The sequence below is a fragment of the Nomascus leucogenys genome, chromosome 20 (assembly GCF_006542625.1).
Source record: "Nomascus leucogenys isolate Asia chromosome 20, Asia_NLE_v1, whole genome shotgun sequence".
NCBI lineage: Eukaryota > Metazoa > Chordata > Mammalia > Primates > Hylobatidae > Nomascus > Nomascus leucogenys.
The window spans coordinates 8,602,731-8,620,526 of NC_044400.1; the positions used below are offsets into that span (position 1 = coordinate 8,602,731).

A 17,796-nucleotide genomic window follows, 5' to 3' on the forward strand; every position below is an offset into this window, starting at 1 on the left:
CAGAATTTTAACATCTAACCTGAAAGGCCAATGGGAAATGAATTCAAGTACTCAAGAACAACATAAAAATAAAGAAATTTAAGCAATCAAATACTATTATTCTTGCCTTTGGAGAAGGGAAATAACAAAAAGAGGCTACATGTGAGATTATATGTTCCCAAAAGAAGAGTCAAATGGAAGATAAGGGATAAGTAGAATTTCAAATGGATTTTGCACATTGAGCTCTCCAGGAAATTAATGGATAATTTCCAGGGAATTGCTTGGAGCTTTGGTTTCTTGTCTGTCTGTTTTGGTGAGGGTAGTTTAGGCTCAGAATCATTTTTTGATATTGTTGCTGTTCTTTGGCTGGGACTGTTGACTTTTTGATATGGGAGTTCAGAGTTTCTGACTTAGGTGTGGCACAGGCAAAAGTTACAAGGCAGCGTAAGTCTTGGTTCTTTCTCCTTTAGTCCGTAATCATGGGTTGAAAGGGATTGATGAGATTAAACAGCCACCATTCAAAATCATGCATTGTCATAGCATGGCCAATATAATAACCATATGCAGGGTTATTTTACACAAAGGCCAACAAGATAGCTCTTTTATATGAGTAGGTCTTTTGTCAAAGTCCCAAAGGCCACCCTCTGGCTCTGGACTTTCAAAAACCTCTTTAAAGAAGTTATTTATGTCATATGGTAATGTTTTTTTCAAACTTTAATGTGCATAGGAATCACCTGTTAAAATGCAGATTCAGTTCAGTAGGTTTGGGGTTGGGCTGGAGAGGCCATATTTCCTAACAAGCTCCTAGGTGATATTGTCATTGTTGGCCCATGGATTATGTATAGAGTAACAAGAATCTAGTAGGCTCCTGAAAGAATGAGATTCTGCTTAGCTCCTTGGCATCCTGATGGTTGTTTTCCAAACCACAGAGGCAGTGGGTATTTGGCAGCTGCCAAGACTTACAATATATATCAGGAAAACCTATCAATATCACGTCAGAAATCTCTGGAATCTTTCTTCTTCACCTATTCCTACTGCCTAGTTTGGGCCTGCAGCATATGGTACTTGGTCTACTCTAACAGTCTCTGAATTCATCTCCTTACCTCTGATCTCTCACTCTGTGCTACCTATCTCTGCCATTCTCCACATTTTCCCCAAAATTATTACTCTAAAAATCAAATCTGTTTGTGTCTCTTGCCTGCATCGAAGTCTTTCACTAGGCTCCCATTATTTATAGTGGAAAGTCCTAATTTTTTAGCATTCCGTGCGAGACCCTTTGCCAATGGTTCACTCTTCACTTCCAACCTGATCTCCAGTTGTTGCCCCAATGTTTTGCACATTCCAGCCTCACCAATCTATTGTGCTCTTCAAATATTTTATGCTCTATTGTTCTTTCCTTCCTGTACGAAAGTCTATCCATGCTCTTCTCTGTTATTCCTTGTTTCTCCATCTGAAAAACTGCTAGAGTTCCACAGCAGCATTAAACTCCACAAACCTTTTATTCTCCTTCATAGGTATGTTCTCTTCCCTGGCTCTCTTCTGCCAGCCCCTACCTATGTGTGTCCAGGGATCATTTCCAAATATATTACCTGCACTCAAATCTTTGTCTCAGGGACTGCTTCTGCAGGAACCCAAACCAAAACATCCATCAACAGGACAGTGCCTCACAGTTCAGCCTTTCCCTTCATTCCTCATGCATAAAATTTGTAAGGGTTTCTTCAAGGTTCCCCTCTCATGCTCTCGGTCACTTGTTTCCTCACTCACTCAGACATTTATTAGTCGGTGCAAAAGTAAATGAGGTTTAAAAAATGGCAAAACTGCAATTACTTTTGAGCCAAGCTAATAATTCCGAACACCCCTAGGTTTCAGACTCTGTTCTGAGTGATGGGGATAGGGAGGGGTAATTAGCAGAAGGTCTTGGCTTATACCTCCAGGCGCTTGCACTCTAATGGAATAGAGTGGTCCTGGTTTAAGCTAACGACTGAAGCTTGGTCAGCTAGGATTACTCCCCAAATCTCAGATATCACAATATCACAATCCTTTTGATACACGGTGGGCATCCCTTGCCAGCTGATCAATACACTATAGTTTGGTGAGAGCAGACTTTCAGTGGTTTTCAGTTTACTCCTTGTAAGTGGCTCAATATCCATGTGATTTGTATAATATGTATACTTTAGTCAACAAAAGCCATCTTTTTATCACCAGATGCTTCATGACACTGGCTTGATTCTAATATGTATTATTCAAAACATTAAATTTAAATAAAATCTTTCTTTGCTTTTAAGTGAATTTACATAAATCTCTGTCAAAATTCTACTCTTGTATTATTTTACTATTTTCTATAAGAATGGAAATGGCAACAGACACTTGACAAACTTTAATCTCTAGAGATTGCCATCATATCAGGCTCACACTCAGGAATGGCAGAACTGAGCATTTATTCCCCATGACACTTAGGATCCCTTAAGAAAACAAAAGGTAAAAGGATATATGTTAACTGGAGTCAATAAAATAATGAAGATATTAAGCAATTAAGCCTTTATTAAGAAACGCACAAAAAATTGTGCATTTGTTTATTCTGCATTTTGGCAACTGTTTAAACAGTTGCAAAAGTACATTCTTGCTATATTTCTAAATTGGTAGATTTATAGTAAACAAACAAAAATCATGATTATTTTACTCAGAATTTACCCAGATGGAAATCATTTTATATCATAATATATAATCTAAAAGTTATTTGATATAGCTTAGATCCGCTATATACATTTTCTCTAGATCAGATACATATATTGTCTTTTTAGATAATCAACATTTCTATTTATAGTATTTTATAATTATATAAAATATATATTTATCTGGAAACTCAATTTCAGGAAACTTAAACCTGTCAAAGTCATATGGCTGTATATCTTGGGGTTAAGAACTGTACTCCAATTTTCTGATTCTCAGACTCAAATTTCTTACACAGTCTCATACAACCTTTTGAACAGGGTTCTGAGGGCTAACACTTTTATAACTTTTGCGTTAAACTGGGTTTTTACAAATAAGCTGACACTAAAGTATTCTGTCTTCTAAAAATAATCAAAATTACTGTAATTATTTATTATATATTACAGTTTCTTTTTCTTTTATTGCCTCCAATAGAACCTTGAAAATTCCAAGTCAGAGCCCACAGAAGAGCCTCAAGAATAGCTATGAATCACAGTGACTCTTTCAAATAAAGTAGGGTGTTAGAATGGACGATGGGAATATTGGGAAGTATGATCTGGGCTGAGTCCTAAAGGATGTTAGCTTTGTAAAGAGATAACCCTGATTTCAAGGTAAAAGTCAGCATGTAGCAGGGTGCATCAGGTATTATAGGCACTATTTACCTGGAACATAAATTATGGGTCATGGAGTGATGAAAAAAAACTGGAGAAGGGGCACAGATCATAATGAGCTTTCTATACAGAAACTTGGACTCTAATTCCAAGAGCAATAATTCCAATGCAGTCATTAGAAATTGTTCTTAATCTGGCCAGGCGCAGTGGCTCACGCCTGTAATCCCAGCACTTTGGAAGGCCGAGGTCAGGAGGTTGGTACCAGCCTGGCCGACATAGTGAAATCCTGTCTCTACTAAAAAATACAAAAATTAGCCAGGCGTGGTGTGGCACACGCCTGTAGTCCTAGCTACTCGGGAGGCTGAGGCAGGAGAATCGCTTGAACTTGGGAGGCTGAGGTTGTAGTGGGCCAAGATCACGCCATTGCACTCCAGCCTGTGTGACAGGGTGAAACTCCTTCTCAAAAAAAAGTAATTGTTCTTAATCTTTGACTTCAATTTTGGAGAAGACCTTATCTGATGGCAAAATCCCAGTCCTATATTTTCTACTTGGTTATGGCATTTCCTATCTTGTTCTCTACCTTTTTAGGCCAATTAATTTTGTATACAAATAGGGTATATTTATTTACATTAGGAAAATTGGGTAGCAGGAATAACTGATTTCAGGTACTACTTAAATAACCAAAGAAAGATGAACTGGCAGATTGCTTTAGGTTTCCCAAGTCATCCGTGAGCCATTTCTTGAAGAAAGTAAGAATCCTAATGTTATAGATCTCACTTTATTAAAGTGTGATGAAAACATCTGGTATTTTTGGGTCCATCTAATACTTTTGGGTGAAAGCAATACCTGATTTTGCTTACATTAGTGAGGGCTATACTATGCGTAATAAGAAACTTATTTTACAAGAAAATCTCAAAGATTCTATGTGTTAACAATGGAGTTTTTTTGTTTGTTTTTTTGGGTTTTTTTTTCCCCCAAGCATGTTATTAGGCCTATTTGGGACATCCAAATAAATTCGTCAAAAAGCAAATTACTTTTTTAGAATTTTGAAGGAAAGTAGCATGAGTTACCATACTTCAGAAACAAAAAGGAATTGACCAAATAAATCCTGTATACAGAAAGAGGTGATCATTTGCATTCAAAATAATGTTTTGCCCTGCACAGGGATTCACTGTAGAAACGCCTTAAATGCTTAAATGTCATCTTTAGCAAAAATTCTTTAAATCTCAACAGTGAATGATGATTATATGCCTAACTTTATAAGAAAACATTAATATGCGCCCATTTTAAAGTCATGGAATAAACAAAAGGACACTTTGTGAGGACACCAAAGACCTTTTTTTTTTCTTTTGTTTACAATCACAGTAGTGTATTAATGCCAAGAAAATATTGCTTGAGAGTTAGAGCAAAGAGCCCTCTGGATTTGCCCTATTATTGAAAGCAAGATGCCATTTGACCTAATGAAATCAGAAATTGATTAAATGCAGTTCATCTAAGGGGAAATATGGTCATGGTGTTATTGCCAGGGTCAGAAGGAAGATAGGGTGATCTAGTGCTTGAGCACTGAGAGGGTTAGATGGACTTTCAGAGTAGCTGATGCTACGAGATACATGACAATGGACGTCCACAGGTCAGAGGGCGAGATCAGCCCCTTAGATGGGAAAGAAGAGATTAATCAGGACATTCTTTGCTCAGCTCATAACGAAGTCCTCTTATCAAATGATTCATTGAAAATTGAATGTTTTGAATAAAGTGCAATCTATGGGTCCCAGAAAAAGTAGGTACTGCTGCTTGGGAACATATGTCAAAACAATGGTTAGAGTCACACAGGGCCATGGTGAAGCCTGGGACCTTCATGCATAATACTATTCTGATAAATTAATGTGGATGCTTGACTATCAAGTGTGTCTAATTTGTACTCCTTTCCTTTCATGATGTTTACATCTTGCAGTTTTAACAACATAAATTTCATTTATAATTTTTCAATTTTTTTCTTTACCAACTGAAATATTTTGAAATAAGTAACTCTCTTAACCTGTGAAAAACTGAAAAGATAAGTGACACTCAACTATTCTTTAGATATTGTCTATCTTATAAGTATAGTAATATGAAGTGATGTGTTTTCACATTTTAGCTCAATAGTTTATTTTTCTCAAGAGGGTTCTGAATAAAACTGGTACCAGAGTGGCACTAGTTATTTTGAAAAAAATTAAATAAAATAAAAAAGTGAGTGACCCTCTCACCCAAATCAGAAAACTCTGTCCTCTTGATAATATAATAACCCATGATATTCTACACAAATATTGTGACTTTTTTGTTGTTTCCAGGAAAGAGCTCATCCATTTCTTCGGAACTAGATATGGTTTATCCGTGCAATTTTAATATTGTTTTCATTTTCTTGGCAGATGGCTTGTTCATCTTATTATTTTCATACATTGGCAGGATTAGACTGTTTTATACAAAATTCTTAATAAGAAAAAACTTTAAAATATGTATTTATATGAGCCTCCAGAACGGGCTTCACAGTATGTGTTTTAACAATTGATAATTACATATTTATCCAAGAAACTCATGTGACTTTTTAATTTTGGATAATAATAAATATCTTACAAGTTTTCTTAATTACATAGTTCCCAGAAAGGTCTCAATGGTCACAGGAGAAAAATATATTGGTTTTGGAGGAAAAATAGGAAAACAATGAGTTATCAATGTTTCCTGTAAAGAGGTCTTAATGTAACTTATATTCAGAAAATTTTATCTTTCTTTGAAAGGTTCAAGTCATAATTAGAAAATATGTATATTCTTTTACTGAATTAGGCACACGGACATACCTAATTTTGTGTGGGTATGTGTGTTTACTTCAGTTTTTAATTGGAGAACTTCTCAAACATACAAAAAAAATGAAACAATAGGATCATGATCACTTGCCTATGCACCATCTAGATTCATCAAATGTTTATATTTGGGACAATTCCAGACTTAATCTGTCATTACACATACTTTTTACAAAGAACATCTGTCTTGCTAAGGACTCACTTCCCATTAATGCTACAAAAACTGCCTAGCCAGTCCTCAATTCTCTCCTTTTTCTATGATTTCTTCTGGCTTGGAGGCTTTAAATTCCCTCCCTGCCACTACTGGGGACTTTCAGGGCTCACCAGAATCCTAGCAAAAGCCATTCTGAGTCTCCTAATTGCTTTGGTGAGGCCAGTACAGAAGTGGGGATCTAGACCAGAAACTAGATGGAAAACAATGCTACTGGGAAGTCTTAGCTCTCAGGACCAGAGGTGCAGCAAATTCAGAATGAGTTGTTCCCTAGAACATTCTAAGTGACTGCAGAAGGTTCAAGTGTGCTTTTGTAGCTTGGTACATGGTTTCCTTCTGAAAATGTACCAGGTCTAAGCAACCAATTTACAACTGGATTTTGAGAACATAGCCTACTTATAGTTGTAGACCACCAGTATTATAATTATTTAGATTAGTACAAAAAATTACTGTTTTCTCTATCAAACTTGTTTGCATCACTTGGCATGGTCATGATACTTTGCAGGCAAATTTTTTAAACAAAGACAAGGTAAAAGTCTGTAGCATTTTAATTTTTATTGTGTAACTCTCTCAATTCAAGTTTTTTATTTCTTTCTTTCTGTTGTCTTATTGCACACATCATTGAGGGGATATGGAATTGGGAAACGCGCATTTAAATACATATACCCTAATTATTAGAAACATATTACATCCACCCTTATTGCACACGCCATTAAGAGAATGTAGATTTGGGAAATCCACATCCAAATGCATTTAGGATTTCACCCAGAACACATTTGTTTTTTACGATAACTTAATCAAGAGACAGCTAAAGGAAAACCCATTTCCTTTTAGCTCTCTTACCTTTTGACTTTAGTCTTGTAACTCATGTTCATTTCAGGGTGCTTATTTATAATACTAAAGTGTCAGTTTTATATTCAAGTTATCCAAGGTCTCCACGCTCATGGATTTTACAGTTTAGCAATTGATAGGTATGAGATATATTACTACTAAAGCATAACCTACATACAAAAGTTATTTTTTAAAAGTCGAAAGCACGGATGAGTGAAATCAAGAATTTTAGTTGTATACCTTTAGCTGTATTTCTTCATGAAAAAGAATTAATATGTGTATGAATGAATAAACTAGAGCTTTGTGTAAAGGAGTAGTGAGATGGCTAATGCTGAATCCTTCCCATCAACTTGAACTTCTGAATGGCATGCTCTTCTGGGTTTAGGAGAATCAAGAGTGTTTCTTGGCTCCTTTCTACTGTTTCCTGGTGTGCTGCTCCCAAGAACATCCTACCTGCTCCTTTCACGTGGGAGTTGTCAGGGGAAAGACCAGCTGCTCATACTTAGATTTTTTGCAGCTATGACTCGCATATCCAATTCTGGCACCCTCTTTCTACCTTTCGTACACTCAGGGAGTAGGATGGCAAGCTTATATGCCCTGTTCCAGTCTTTCATCAACCACCACCAGGCTCAAGCCCTGTCTCAGTGCTATCTGCTTGGGGACATGGAGGATAATAATAAAAGCTCCTACTTGCTGAGTGCCTGCTGTGAGCTAACTATTTACATATCTAATTTCAAATTCCCACACGATCCTTTAAGGACAGTATTAGACCCATTTTTATAGATGTGGAAAGTAAAGCTCAGAAAAGTTAAGAAACCTCGCCAAGGTTATCTGATGCAAGATTTATTATATTTGGGCCTTCCCCCTCTTTGCTGTCAGTGGAAGACAATTCTCTTTCCTCAGAGAAATATGTTCACATCTTCTTTGATTGACTCTCCACTTTCCATAACAGCCCTCCCTGGAGATCTGCTCTCCTACTCTCATCCCAGGCTGGTGTCCTGAGTTTCCCACAGTGATTTGGCCCTTGCATTAAATTTTCTGGCTTCTTGTCTGTTAGACTCAACTGATATCTTAAAATATCTGATTAGTTCTTAATAGTGTTGGCAGGTTAGAATCCTATCTTTTAAAAGGAAAGTATATGTAAACATAACTTTCTGAATTCACTCATTGAGAGAACATATTTTTCCCATGTTATATAGACAAACTGGACAATGAAATGACCACCTGTTAGCTGCTAATGATGTTCACATGCCTTTTAAAAAAGTAATTCTGGCTTTATCTGTCTACAATCTTGGCGGCAAAACTTATGGGAACATCTAGGGCACAGGAAGCCAAAGGCAGAAAACTGACAACAAAGTTTGTGCTTAGACTACTAATAAGGAAGAGGATACTGTTGAGTCTCTGATTCTATATAATTATTTAATCTCCAAAGGGTGACATAAAAGCGAATGCAAGTTTTAAGAAACCTAAGTTTGGGTGTTCAAATCTAGGACTGAGATCAGAGGGGTTTCACACAGGGTATTTCCTACTTGAAAAAATATATTTTACAAAGCATCAAATATAAAATATGTCAATCACTATTTCAAATGCATGGTCTAATTTGATATTGTGTGGGTGGGTCAATCATTATGCCTTTCAAATGAAAGTGAATCCATACATATTGAATGAACTTAATTGAAAGTAATAGATGGACATTAACTGTGTCCTACATTGCAAAAAACATACTGGCCCTAAAAAAAAAGGCTTACAACTACACATACTCACCAAGATACAGAAAAGAATCATTTTCTAAAATTAGAGCTAGTGTTAAAGATTAAATTATTATTTTAATAGTGAAATCAAAATTGAAAAAAAACACCCAGTTTTAATTATTTTTGCCAATAAGTTTTTGGGTCCTGATTCAAGTTTACTGATTTCTATGAATCTTATTTTTAACATAATATTTCTATCCAAGTCTAAGTTTGATATAAACTAAGTTTACCTTTTACTTGTTCACTTTGTTATAGGGTAATGATTAAAAGTACAGGCTCTAAAATAAGACTGCTTGGGTTTGAAATAGGTCTCCATAACTTGTCTTTGTACAAATTACCTTAGTTCTTCATGCCTCAGTTTTCTCATCTATAAAATGGGGTTACTAATAGTGTCTACCTCATAGGATTGGTGAGAGGATTAAATGTATTGCTATAAGACAAGCACTTGGAACAGTGCCTCGGGCACAGTAAATGTTTCATATTTTCTAGTTTTTTTTTTTAACTTCAAAGTAAAAGGTCAGTATGAAGTCATTGTACAATTAGTTAGATTTTGAAATGAATAGAGTAAATCATCACGTATCTCTTCCCGTTTTTTTTTTTTTTTTTTTTTTTTTTTTGGAGACAGAGTCTTGCTCTGTCACTCAGGCTGGAGTGCAGTGGTGCAATCTTAGCTCACTGCAACCTCCGCCTCCCGGGTTGAAGCAATTCTTGTGCCTCAGCCTCCCGAGTAGCTGGGATTACAGGTGCCCGCCACCATGCCTGGCTAATTTTTGTATTTTTAGTAGAGACAGGGTTTCACCATGTTGGCCAGGCTCGTCTTGAACTCCTGACCTCAGGTGATCCACCCACCTCGGCCTCCCAAAGTGCTGGGATTACAGGCATGAGCCACTACCCCTGGCCTCCCTTGTTTTTAAGCAGGATTGAGTTTAAGCTCAAAGTAGAAAAATAATTGTCTTTTCCAATTAAAAATAGATTCTAAAGAGAAGTAGTGAGTGTTCTATCTGTAAGATTTTTTTTCAGCAGCATCTTAATACTTTTAAAGTGACTGTTACTCAATAGAGAATTCATTATTCTCAATGTTTCTCAAATATATTTTTGCAAACCTTTATTTTCTCCATAGCTCAGGTTTTAGAAACATCTTAAGGTCTCCTCCGAACCAGCAATTATATCTAAGATTCCAGACCTACTAGTCATTGCATCACATATTGTTTTATATGTACTACAAAATGTCTATATGATTAATACTAAATATATACTCCCAACTGAATCCCAATTCTGAAATCTTACCTTACATCTCAAACCATAAGAAGTAAAAGAAGACAATGATCAGGAATGAAAGGAAAACATTCTTTAAATGAAATAACTCTAAACTGTACCATTATGGAAAAGTCTTTTGAAATGGCATTAACTCTCCACAAATACACCATGCATTTTCTAGACATTAACATTGATAATCTTAAACTCCAACTTAGCATAACTGGCTAAGTAAATGTATCTAGCAGTTGTTGAAAATTATGGCATGGGATTTTGCATAAAGAATTTCAAAAGGGTGCTTCTACTCTTAAATTCTCATGCAATTTCTAGATTTGTAGACTTCAGTAATTCAACTTTGTCAAATATGTTACCACATATAAATAGCTTCTCTCTTCCCTATCATATGTGTATGAGTGCATGCATGTATGTGTATATACATATCTTTCTTAATGCATACATATATGTACGCATACAAATAATCATCTAGCATACATGTGTGTATGTGTGTATATATGTACACATATACCTATATATGTACACATATACATATATATGTACACATATACCTATACATATATGTACACATATACATATATATGTACACATATACATATATGTACACATATACGCATCTATGTACACATATACATCTATGTACACATATACATATATGTACACATATACATATACATATATATGTTCACATATATACATATACATATATATGTACACATATATATGTACACATATACATATATATACATATGTACACATATATTCCATTAGCAGCTCTTCTCAACTTACTGAGTTCTCCTTAAATTCAAAAGTTTAGGATGTCAGTATACTGATATTTGGTCAGAGGGAAATACCAGGAAAAAAATGATGATTTGGAAGATTGGGGTCAGCCAGGTAGAAGCCCTCCCACAAAATATTATAATTTTTAAGACTTTGGGAAATAGGTTTTCTCTGGTTCCAAAGATGTCTACCTTTTCTGAGACAGAGACTTGCTTTCTTGCCAACCAGGCTGGAATGCTGTGGTGTGATTTCAGCTCACTGCAACCTCTGACTCCCTGGTTCAAGCAATTCCCCTGCCTCAACCTCCTGAGTAGCTGGGATTACAGGCAAGTGCCACCACGCCCAGCTAACTTTTGTAGTTTTAGTAGAGATGGGGTTTCACCATGTTGACCAGGATGGTCTCGAGCTGCTGACCTCGTGATCCACCCACCTCGGCCTCCCCAAGTGCTGGGATTACAGGCGTGAGCTACCTCACCCAGCCAGATGTCTACCTTTTCTTTCAGGAGGTTGAGACTCAAACCAACTCTGTGAGATATGTGTTGCATATTTTAATAACCCCTTTTCATTGAGGAAGAAGCAGTCCGGGGGATGGTTAAGAAAGATACTCAGGATCACTATGTAAGTAGTGAGACCATTCTTTTTACTCTAAATACAATTCTTAGAATATTAGAACTAGGTGTGACCTTGGAGAACATCTAATTCACATCTCATATTTTCTATCTGCCTCTCTAGAAAGCACGTTTCTAAATGTTTCTGGTGGTCTGAAGGTGTGGAAAGTGGCATAGCCTGTTGGCTTAAGTTAGACCACGCTGGTGGTCACTCATACCCTTTAATGTATGCAAATAAAATAGTCAGGATACCAGGGTTGGAGATGCTTGACATTTCCCACTCTCAAAATCAATCACTGATCTGAACACCATGGCTATTACTCAGAGATTCAGAGGTTTGCTGTAAGCAGAGACCATGACCTTGGAACAATTATTTTCTCAAAAGGCATTACCAACAATGATGTGAGGAAAGTGCCCAGACTGCCCTCCAGTGCACAAATCCCTGGCCAGGAAATGGCTACGAATCTTCCATGAGTATGACGAGTTTGGCTTAAATCTCATTTCAATGCATTTATATTTCATAAGCACTGCATTTAGACAAACTTAAAATGAGCAAGTCAAAGAAAATACTCACTTAAAGATTTTCTGTGCTCTGGTTTCTGTTCTTTTATATCACTGTCGTAGTGACTTAGCAATTCAGTGCTAGAGGATCTTTGGATTTTGAATAATTCCAGGTTTCTTGATGGACAACTTGAATCCTTTGGCTGGAAACAGCAAATAATTAGACTGAATAATTTTACTAGAAAGAAAGGATTCACCATATAGTTTTGTGTTCTATTTTGCTGTTTACAGGGAAATTTGAAGTAAAGTAATTATTTGAGGATGGGTCCTCTATGCTAAGCTCAATACTCTAATTATAGTTTATATATGTATATGATGGTACTTACTAAATGCTAAGCACTATTCATGCATTAGTTCAATTAATCATTACAACAATTCTATAGAGTAGGTGGTATTATTATCCTTATTTTCCTCATTAAGAAAATGAGGCCAAAATAGGCAAGTAATTTGCCTAAGGCCACCCAGGTAACAAATGATAGAACTAGAATTCAAACTCCAGCAGTCTGGTCCCAGAGTCCATCCTCAATGGCAACACACTGTGTGTATGTATGTATGTGCACTCACACACATTCACACATACACCCCTTTAAGGGGAATATACTAATAATGGGAAAAAGTAAATTTGTTATTTTACTTTTTAAAGTGTTAATCCCAAAATGATATAACGAAAGCTTGCAATTAAGTATCAAGAAAATCACATAGAAAATCTTTTACTATCGTGTTGTATTCCATATTAAGAATATTTCTTTCTCAAAATTTTGCAAATATTAGTGTCATAAAATTAAATGTTTGTTGCACAGACTCAGCATGGAATGAGTGGTTTCAAATAAGTTCATTCTTAGAAAACATACTCTGAATGTATGTTTTAGGATAATTTCATGAAGTTCTAGATATGTAATTTTCATAAGAAGAACAATCTAGCTTAGTTGGAAGAGTAATAAAAATCAGTACAAAGGGTTATTATTTATTGGTATTATAACAGTGAGTCTTAAATATGTTATTTTCAGGAATATGTAGTATGGACTGCATAAACTGAAAATGAAAAAAATCAGTAGTTATTAAGTGCTTGTATGCTTTTTACAGCCTCTAGTAAATGAATGTCCATGTTATTTCAGAAAAAAAGAAAGAATGCATTATATTTTTGAAAGAGAGAAATTAAATCCTGTCTGCTGAAAAGGTTTTTAGTAGATTCTATTTAAACAAAAGAACTTAGTATCTCTCAGTCCATAGGATCTATTTAAATGAGTGTGTGTGTGTTATGTGCCTAAGCAATAAGATTCAAATGACTACGTTTTAATTAATAAAGGTAACAGCCAAAACAAATACATACCAATCTGTCAATTGCATTTTTGATAGCGTGGAACCAATCCAATATGATGAAGTCAATATCTGACTGTAGAAGGAACTCATTTCCTGATACTGTTGTGATCTAAAAAGAAGAAAAAGAAATAGACAGGTAAAGAAACTATGTAAGATAGATCTCTTACATGTAAAAATCCTTTTTTAAAAAACACAGTTTAATAAACTGAAATATTTTCTTGTATTCCAGTAATTGTCTTTCTGGGAACTGGGAGCATTTTGAACTGCTCTCTGTAAACTGTTTTTCATGTCATAACAAATACATTATTGTTTTAATAATAGAACGATTAAGTCAGAGTAGGGCTAGAGCTGAATTACTCCAACTTAAGGAGAAATAAGCCAGGAAGTTCAGAGAACTGCAGACAGTACACACTTAAGTCAGAACCCGCAGAAAAATGCACCCGGGTGTGTCAGAATTCATTCTGCACGTTTGCCTTTTTCCTGTCTGTCTTTTTCAAATCTAATAGTATCTCTATATTTGATTTCCTTTTATGGAGAGCTCTAAAACAGATTATTTACCAAAAACACTAATTGCAGACTTCCAAAAGGTCATTGAGATGAGTAACATTTGACTATTTCTACTTTCTTATCAGAGATCTATAGGAAAGTAATTAAAAAAAATTTCCCCACAAAAGGAGTATATTTAAATAAAAGTTCATTTACATATTTGAACCTCTCTGGGAGAGTATTTATCAAATGAACATTCAGGTTCCTGACTCTCAGCACTGCTAAGTAGTTGGCAATGTTTAGCATGTAACTGTCCATTTTTCATTACAGTGAATCTTTTTCTCCCCAGACTTGTGAGAAAAGGATATGACCCTATAGAAACAGAGCAATACTCTTAGTTTCACACATAACGGGCTACTTAGAGAAAAAATTGATTAGAGTGGGTGTGGACATGCTTTTGTATTTGGCCATCAATCTGAACTGTGAAGATTTTCCCTTTGTATTATTGACTTTTCCTGGCAACAGGAAGATGAACATTTCCCAACTACTGTCACACGGAGTTCAGGGGTTTAGAGGACTGACATTTCAAAATACTCAATCAGGAGCCAGTCACCTCTTCTCAGCCTTCCTTGCTCTAAACAGGAGGTGAAGGCTGAAATGTGGCACAGGTTCAGAAAATCACAAATCGCGCTTTAGGCCATCTCTATAATTCTATCATTAAAGTGACAATTATTACCCCAAATGGCTCATTCTGAAGGTTTCGAGGATTCTCATGGCAACATTTAAAGACAATTATTTTGGGGTTTTGAAAGAAATCTGTTACATATGTGCATATATATTCATTTCTCATTTGTTTTTAGAAAACCTCTGTAGAGATTCAATATTGATCAGTACTGCAAAGTAACCATTCTTGATTGAGATGGGTTCCAATATCAAATGTTGTCTCTATAACTGTGAGAAGAACTGTCTAAAGTGTATACAATTATAAGAAGTGAAAGATTGAAAAATAACAGGATTTAAGCGCCCACACTAGAATTTGACAGATTACTGAGGCCAATCATTCTTTCTCTCTCTTTTTAAAATGAAACTGCGTATAAGATTAAGGATGGCTCAAAACAGCCTCCTGTTTTATGTATCCAGTAAAAGACAGCTCAGGTGATGTTTGCCTAATTATCTGAACACCATTGCAATGTTCTCTACTCATATAAAGTTCCAAATATTTATAGACTGTTGCCTAAGAAATAGTAATATAAAAATATAAGGTCATTTCTAACACAAGAAAACTAGTAATGTCCTAGACCTCTACCTTCATCCTGTAGTTAAATATTTTGATTATGAATGTATTTCTAACATCATAATTTGTTAACATACACAAAGACAAATGAATTAGCCAAAGCACAATGTACAATATAATGTTTTTCTGCCAGTATAAATAAACCATTATTAAAATTATAAAAAGAAACAACATTTAAAAAGTACGAGAAACAAACATAATTAGATTTACTATATTATGAGGGTTTATGAAAGAGCCAACATAGTTCAGCTTACAGTCTAGTAAATTCAAACGGTGATAAAATGTAAGTACTTTAGCAGTGCATTTGCATTTTTGGTGCATGCTATGCAATGCAAAGGGGATCTTATATTGCTAACACAACCAAAAGTTAAATGTATTTTAAAAGTTCCTTTGTCCAAATATATTACTGCATTAATCATACATAATCAGTGATTTACGAATTCATTTTGAGAAGCTAGATCAGAGCTATATGAATGCAATTCATTCAAAACATACTATCAGAGAGATACAGTTCACATCCTTTCCTCTGTCTTCCCACTAATCTTTCGAGTTACCAGGCAGTCTGGAGAAGTCTGCTACTGCTCTCTACAGTTTAAATGCATCCACTTCTTAATTACAGTCAGTAATTGACTTTGTTCTGCTCTATTCCAGTCACTCACAGGAAAGTATTTTCAAAATCTTTGACTGGTAAAACCCATTTAATTCAGGTTCCTCAACCCACTTTTTTATTTTACGTCTTTAGGATTTCTGATAAATGGTTTGCTGAATCATATTTGCACTTTGAACAATCGAATTTCCAACACTCTTGGGAAAAAAAGACATCAGTAAAGAATGTTAGCTTTGACTAAATCTTTTGATTGAACAACTTATGATGACAATCTAAAATGATGTATAACAGACATAAAGCCTTTGATATTAAGCTGTGCTAATGTACTCTTTCTATATGTTTTGCCTCCGTGACAGATGCTGGGGTAAGGGGATGAAGGAAGAACTTATAGAAAACATAACAGGTTTAGATAAGAGCTGCTGGTCTCCATCTTGCTTAGAAACCTACTTTAGGCAAATGTTTCTTGAAATCCCTCATCACCACACCAGGTTGTATTTTGAAGGACTATATCAGGGCACCAAAGTAACCTTAATGAAGTGTGCAGTGTCAATAATAAATATCTTTAAGTATCCATCTGGGGAAATTTGTCTTGAACTTTTTCATACTAAATAAGGGTCCATCTGAATTCTTGCTGGTAAGAAATTTATGCCCAGGAAATTATAGAAGCGTGTCCACTGAGCAACACGCAGAGTGGACACATTCCTTAAGGCTTTGGGGGATTAATTCTACAAGAGTTTTCATGTGGGCTTAGAATAGTATGTGTCCTTGTTACGGTTCCTCTGAATATGGAGGCAGGTAGATGCAAGTCCAGACTTCACTGATGAAGAGTGAAGAAATTTGTGTTTTAGATTTTAATTAAATAGAGTTTTGTTATGCTAATTTAAAACAGCTTAAAAGAGTTTTAAGAAGTAGTGTTTATGTTGATTTAAGTATTGTTCTTTTAAATATTGTCAATTAAGTAACACTCTCATCAATATTCATTCTGGCAGTAAGATTTTATGCTATTAGCTTTTAATTTAAATGAGAAATTAATGTGTAGAATGGCATTTATACCATTACAAATTTCCATACTTTTGTTTACTAGAATATAAACGAAACCTTTTTTAGAACTTCTTTTTTCTGATTATAAGAATAATACTTTATTGTGTAGAATTTGGGAAAAATAAAGATAACAAAGAATCAAAATTATGCATAGCTACACAACGTAAACATTGTAGGTATTTTAATTTCATTATTGCCAATCTTTTATAAATAATAGCCAAACAGAAATAATGATCAATGTTATAGATACACCTCATCAGCAAAACATATTTGATGGTAAAATATTATCGGCTTCTTTTCCAATTGACTTCAGATGCACATGGAGAGATTACCAAAGATGTAAGAGATAATGAGTGACATGGTGCTACCCTGTTTGAGAGCCCCACCCTTCCGATTGCAGAATAAATCCCACAAATAATTTCATGTACAGAAGAATAGAGAGGATGAGTTCATGACAGAACAGCCTACTAATCATTAACGATGACTGATTAAGCATCCATTAAGTACAAGGCACACTGCTAGAAGCTAGGGATACACAGCCCCCACCCTCAAGAACTCACAATCTGTCTGGATAAATAGGACATATGCATATACAGATAAATAACAATAGAAAATGGCTCATACTGAGTCCCAATGTGAGCGGCACACACAATGCTCATGTCAAGATTTCAGAGGAGGGAGTAGTTACTGCAGGCACATTTACATCATGAAAGTATGCGTAAACTGGTGGTCATGATATGTTATTCTTCAAATGTTGATTGTATCAGAACTTCAGTATATTAAGGATATGAATACCACCACTTGGTATGCAAAGTGATATCAGCTTTAATGATCTCAAAGCACGTAATAAACATTCTCCAAATGCAGCTTTCCTCCACTATCATAAAGTAATTTTGCAAATGAA

The 17,796-nt window shown here is 35.3% G+C and overlaps 1 protein-coding gene across 1 annotated transcript in view; it reads right to left on the reverse strand.

Moving 5' to 3' along the window:
* The window catches only part of ARHGAP15 (Rho GTPase activating protein 15), a 638,539-nt gene that overhangs the window by 314,449 nt on the left and 306,294 nt on the right, over positions 1-17,796 (reverse strand). Inside the window, exons 7-8 of the mRNA XM_030801219.1 lie at positions 13,475-13,573; positions 12,158-12,287 (exon numbers count right to left, since the gene is read on the reverse strand). Coding sequence (XP_030657079.1) covers positions 12,158-12,287; positions 13,475-13,573 — 229 coding nt within the window. The remainder of the gene's footprint in view (positions 1-12,157; positions 12,288-13,474; positions 13,574-17,796) is intronic.